The 6,571-nt window shown below is 35.6% G+C and overlaps 1 protein-coding gene and 1 long non-coding RNA gene across 2 annotated transcripts; both read left to right on the top strand.

Moving 5' to 3' along the window:
• Nucleotides 1-288: 288 nt before the first annotated feature.
• Nucleotides 289-1,986, top strand: LOC127565443 (uncharacterized). Its single transcript, XR_007954742.1, has 3 exons — nucleotides 289-371; nucleotides 1,333-1,685; nucleotides 1,753-1,986. It is a non-coding gene; the product is annotated as an uncharacterized LOC127565443 (long non-coding RNA).
• Nucleotides 1,987-4,053: 2,067 nt separating this feature from the next.
• On the top strand, nucleotides 4,054-4,957 carry LOC117569540 (enhancer of split malpha protein). Its single transcript, XM_034250743.2, has one exon. The coding sequence runs from the start codon at nucleotides 4,143-4,145 to the stop codon at nucleotides 4,635-4,637; it is 495 nt and encodes a 164-aa protein (XP_034106634.1). The 5' UTR covers nucleotides 4,054-4,142; the 3' UTR covers nucleotides 4,638-4,957.
• Nucleotides 4,958-6,571: the final 1,614 nt, after the last annotated feature.

The raw sequence follows: 6,571 nt of genomic DNA on the forward strand, positions 1-6,571 counted from the left end.
CATGCTTGAATAATCTCTACTAATCAGCAATATAAACTAACCCAGATGCTAGTCTACAGCGAAGAACGATTTTTAGTTGTAAACTGATATAGTCGAGTACGCCCATTTCGGAACCAAGAGAAACTACAGAAAATCACATCCGAATATATTGACTTCAGATTCTCAAGAATATCAAGAAAACCTCGTTGCATTTTAATGAAGTGCACGTAGCTAATGAGCCTTTAAGTGTTCGTTGAGATAGACTTGAAGATATTGACAACATGATTATGCTTTTAGGCCCCACACACGAAAAGCCAAAAAAAATCAAAAACTTAACTTTCTTGTCACATACACAGGACCGAAGAAAACTCCATTTGCTTTTATTTTAGCAGGTAATGTTTTCCGTTAAGACAGGTACGCATTTTCCGTAGACTGCTAATCGTTAAGGGAGTTGTGCCAGCAGGACGCCGGCGCCAGAGCATTTTTCATTTAATGTCCTTTCTTTGCGTTGACATTCTTAGAACTGTAAGGAAATTTCCAGAATTTTGTAAAAATGTTGCAGCGCGATTTTTCACACTTGATCAGCACAGGTACATGTCTCGCCTCGTGTATTGTCTTTTGTCAACCTGTTGTATTTTCTCATAAATTATATAGTAGGTACAGTTTTCCACAACACCTTAAAGATAAAATGTTGTAGGATCTTTCCCAACTAAAGATTAAAATCATGCATCTTATCGGTCACGTAATGTACCGTAAGATAGTTAAAAAGTTATTTGTATTGACTATTTTTAGAAATCGATTTTCATTGTCACCGAATTAAACTATTCTTAAGCAATTAAGAAAGCTACAGTCGATACTCGCTAACCATTTTGAATAATTGCAAAATAGTGCGGTAAAATATACCAAAATAATAAAGCTATTTAGGAAGAGTACTACATTCAAAATATACCATAGAGTGTTAAATATACCAAATTGCTAACCAAAGTAACTAACCCCCATAGTAAGTAGGTGTTTTTGCTCATACCAAAGTATTTCTTTAACTTCTAAGTACTTTAAATACAAAATTCTAAGGCCTGTCTTTAATAATTATATACAGTAGAATTTTAAGCTAGAACATTATGGATTCAGTATATATGTGTATCTTTTGTGTTTAATGTAAATAAGTAGAGAATATCGGATTGAGAGAAGCAGTTCATGACAATGTAAATTGATTGATGTGAATCATGAATAGAGCAGTGACTGTCATCCACGCACACTCACACACACGCATACACTTTCTACTTTGTATACATCTACACAGGCAAAAATGTTTTATAAATATCGCCATTGGCATTTTAATCCCTTTCCGGATAGCTACAATTACGCTGTATTGGACATGATTCTTTCTGTTGCATTGTGATTGCCGAGCCCTTTTCGAAAGTATTTTGTTGCATACTCGATCCCGATTGTATATTTTTAGATGTGGTGGCAGTGGGTCACACACGTGCAAGGGTCAGATCGAGAGTCTGCAGGTAGAAACACCAGAAACGCCTAAAAAGAAGATAAAAGAGGAATTAATGAAACGGACCCTAAAATGACCCAAAACGAATGCAGTCGGGGTAAGGAAGGGATAACTGCCATCACTTGAATGCCTTGAAGAGCAATTGCCACTGAGATGCCTTGATGATGTTGCAAGATAAGGGACATAGGAAATCAACAAGCAATCCGTATGTACCCAAAAATAAAAAGAGGACCCATAAAATCCCAACACTTTTTTCTTTTCAAAAAATTAAGAACGTGGGCGACGCCCCTGAAACTCAAACAGAAACGAGAAGCAAGTTTGTGCATGTCATTTCTATAGAGTTTAGCAAGGGCAGTCACGTTCAAACCCATACAAACTGTAGCTCTATTCAAGCATGCGTGGGTGCGACATTTCCAGTACTCGGTATACAAATGGAAACCGTTAAAAATACAATTCAAAATAAAAACAACTACATTTTTAAGGATTCCAAGCAAACACCCTACAAACACTACAGTTGTACTTATCTGTAGCTACAATATTTCGAATGCATCTGAAGATCGAATAAATTATATGCTCGTATGAATGTTAATTATAAATTGTTAACTGTATGCACAACGCACAAATCAAGCTAGTCACAAGAATCTAGTGTATTAATATAACAACTTTTAAATGCTAACTGCATAGGATGCGGAATGGTACATTATAATCATATGATAGAGCCTTAAGGAATTTATTTGCAAATCTTTTTCTTTTTTTCCATTGCACAATATGGAGTTTTCTCTAATCCTGTTAAGTATCATTTTATCATTTATATATTCTAAGATAATGTAATTTATTTATTCCTACCCATTCATAATAATGCATTGATTTCCTAATATTAGTCAAAGGTACGCATTGCACATCTCAAATTGTTTAAATACGTATGTCCATTTTGAGTTCCATGCCTCTTTATAAACGTTTTTGTGGAGTGTTCTTAAGTTACCCTGTACTCTCAGCAAGAAAAAGTGAAGTTGAACTGTATTCAACTTCTTAAAACTAAGCACAGCTATATTTATTTATAATGACACATTTTTATTATAAATAAAATACAAATTTGAGTAAATGAAAAGAAACATAATACATTATAAGGTTGTAAGAGCCAAGAAAACAGGGTATCTTGTAGTCGATATCTCTCGACATACTCATTTTTCCTTCTTCCATTTTATATTCCAGTTTTAACAAAAAAAAAATTATGTACATATCTCGCTGATATGTCAGCAATATGTGCAGACAAACTAATAGCTGGCAGTAATTTAGTACACTCTTAAATTTGAATTCTTTTATTCATAAACATAACGGCATTTTTAGTATAGTTATGAAATGGGAACTACGAAATGGAGCGTTTTTAAAATTGTAAATTTAAATATACTATGATTAACAACATGCAACTAATTAGCATTCACATGTGAGAAATCATGACTCTGCTATTAATTTAATTGTGCTTGGAAGCAAGTATAAATGTATCTGTTAAATGTGGTTTGTTTAAAAGATACATTTATATAGTACTAGTATACTTGACAACCGACATAAAGTACAGTATGCATATTTGCACAACATTATCATATGAAATGTTTTCCGTTATTTTGATGTGAATATACGAAGGGAAAATACGTTACAAAATATGAACCTTACACCCGAAGGATACAAAACTAACAATTAGAAGGACTCACAAACAGAGTGAGCCGACAAAATTCCAAAAATTTTGAGATTTTGGGTTGCATCTCCCGCGTTGTAAATTTTTCATGCACCAACTGAGAAATCCCTAAAACAACAATGACAAACAAAGTGCACAGGGTTGTGTATACCCAATACCTGCTAAATTGACGACGCGGCATATCCCAAATAGCGCGTTAATTCGTTTTGACTAACCTTCAAAACCCAAATAAAATCCGGTAAACAGAAAATACGTTACTTTTGCTACCTACAGGTTGGTTCCGAAAGGTATTGGCAATTTACGAGTCGAACGGGAGGACAGGACAAGGCTGTCTCAATGAAATGACGAACAAGTAGATTTTTCCCAAAAACAGATAGATTGCTTTTGAGATACGCAAAGCCATTGTTTTCCCTATCCCATGTCCCTTGGCATTTTAGGGATCTTGGCATAGTGTGTCGAATTTTAAAATCCTCTGCACTTAGGGTTCAGGTTTTCCAGCGTACAAGTATCGACTTGTCCATTTCGGATCAGACATGAAAATTGAGCAAGGAATTTTTGGGTATTTCGGGTGCAGCAGGTAGCGAGAGTCGCAACGAAACCGTATCCAAAAAAATCCAACTAAAATTCCACTTGAAAAAATCTGTGAAACGCATGCAAGTACAGGACAGTCTCTCGCTCTCACTCTCTCACTCTCCCTCTCTCCATCTTTCGGTCTGCTGTGCGCTCTCGACTCTCTGTTGTGCAACCACCTGCCTGAATGGCGCATTTTGATTGGCTGCCAGAACAAAGAGAGCCAGAGAGCAGCGAGAGTCCCGACGTCGAGGTCGCAGCGTATAAAAGCAGGGCATCGACAGACCGAAGATCAGAACGCAATCGACCAGCGACGTGGCAAGTTATCCGCCTGTTGCAGCAACAAGTAACAAATTCCAATACAAGATTTCGATTCAATTAAATTCAAATTCGTGCAAAATGTCATTCATCACTCGGGAGTACAAGTTCGAGACCAGCAATATGATGCAGCAGAAATCAGATCAACATACAATGGCAATGCTGAGCCTGAAGAAACTCGTCAAACCACTGCTGCGCCTCATCAAGAAGAAGCAGCTCATACGCAAAACTCTGGCAGAGATGCAGTCGCAGAATGAAATCAACTCATCGCTGGAGGACATGCGCAAAGACTCGGTGGCAAGCTGTGACAATATGGCCAACGAGCAACTGGAGCAGCGACTCTTCAATGATCTCCGACAGTGCCCCAATCAAGCGGCAATGATCGTGCAACAGGGCGAACAGCAACGCATTGTGCCAGCTCATGCCGATCAGACCTTCATCCCGGTTCACTTTGCTCGCACCAGCAGCGGCACCTTCTTCTGGACTTCAGTCGACAGCGCAAGGCAACAACAGCAGCAGCAACAACAACAAGAACTGCACATGCGTGAACGATTCGACCGCTGGGTCCAGGCCTAAATAACACCAATTGGGCCAACACTGATGTCAGCTTCAGCTTTAATACCATGTGTCACCAGCTTGAGCCAATTAGCCAAGATGGTGACGCCAAATGGCACGACCGCAATCTCAGGGTGATATTAGGGTATAGTTGCTTCTTCGGTACAACACTGAGGTATCAACTTAACAATGTAATAACAAGCTTGTAAATTATTGTGATTTCCCAATAGCTTTTCTAAGTTTAGTATTACGAAAAAATCATTGTCTTCCATGTTTGTTTGTTAGGTTACTTTAGGCTAAGAATCATTGTCTTCCATGTAAAATAATCTAGTTTTAAGATATAAATAAATATTTAGACTTAGAAAAAAAAAACAAAATTTTGAATTCTTATTTCCCATTGCAATTTTACATTTTTCAGTTTTGCTATGCCTCTGTTACTGCAACAGATATGGGTATGAATAATATGCCAGTTATTCTATTGAAGTAGCGAAATTAATTCTATGCTGGTAACCGCATATTCATTAAAAATAGTTCAAACGAAACTACATTTTAGATGGTATCTTTTGTTTACCAAAACTTATCATAATAAACCGTTCAAAATGAATTCGCTTTGCGATCAGATGAAATGTAAATCTTGAAGAAATAATTAATTATAGGTTTGGTACAAATACTGCACAGACAATAAACTGTATTTTGAACACTCGTAACTTGAATGTTTATTGTATTAACATTATCAAATCCAAATCAATCCTAAGCAAACTTCTAATCATAGAGGCTTATTATGTTACTCGTATCGATCATTTAACGATTCTCTATCAGATTGAAGGGATGACACGTAGGTAATTACAGTTCTGAGATCGACACAATCTAACAATGAATCTCAACATCAACAGAAAGAATAGACTGTATCACAGCCAAGGCAAAGCAATTACACTTTATAGGGCTCTTATATGACTGTCATAATTCACACAATGCTGATATCTTCTTCCTAATGATACTTGGAATAAAACACAGGAGCGTAAAAGAAAATAATTGATTAATGGAGAGAATTGTCAATCGTCAGTTTTCTGTTTTTTTTTTTGTTTCTCTATTTCCTTAAATAATAAAAAATATAACTATAAGATATTATGCATGTAATAAATGAAATAAAGAACTCTTCAAAAATTTACAACATATCAAGTTATATTCTGTAATCTATTTTTGTTTTTCTTCTTTAAAAATAACTATTTACTTATTATTAAAAGCACAAAAAACTATCAATAAAACAAAAACAACATTTTAATTATTCTTGGTATAATTTTCAATCTTCAAATTTGAAATCGCCGTTAAACATCTTTGCCGTAAAGATTCTTTTCAAATCATAAGACATACTTTTGAGGGATGCCAATTTTACCTGTCGTATACTTTATTACACGTGATTTCCATTTTTTGTAGCTCACAAAAGTATGCTACACAATTTATTACAGCTCAGTTCAAATAACGTCAGTTGTATAACACTATATATCGGCATCACTTAAGCGTTTCATGACATATTTTTAATGTTATTAAACTTTCTATTATTATTTTAAGCTGCAGCAGCAGCGACTCATCATTGTGATATTAAAATCTATATAGAACTAATGCTTAATTTATGCTAAGTAGCTCTTCTCAGAACTTATTGCTGATATGAAATGCAATTAAACCTCACTTACTACAAACGAAACGTAATCTTAAAAATAATTGTATCTTCAATTCGATAAAGTACACAGTTCAACGGGCAATTTCGACACACACAGACACCGACTCCAATTCCATGCAGTGGTCCATATCAAATGTAATTAATGTCATAAACAGTAGATAGTAGTTTCTGAGGCAACATGTGTTTAAAGAGGGTTCAAGGCTCCACACTTGGCTGTCAATCCATTATCCATGAAAAGACTAATTAAGGCAGAATTTTTCGAGAAAATAAACTCCTC

Source organism: Drosophila albomicans, chromosome 3 (genome assembly GCF_009650485.2).
Source record: "Drosophila albomicans strain 15112-1751.03 chromosome 3, ASM965048v2, whole genome shotgun sequence".
In the NCBI taxonomy this organism is placed as follows: Eukaryota; Metazoa; Arthropoda; class Insecta; order Diptera; family Drosophilidae; genus Drosophila; species Drosophila albomicans.

Coding starts and splice junctions, on each gene's coding strand:
- LOC117569540 (XM_034250743.2), top strand. CDS start 4,143: ATGTCATTCATCACTCGGGAGTACAAGTTCGAGACCAGCAATATGATG.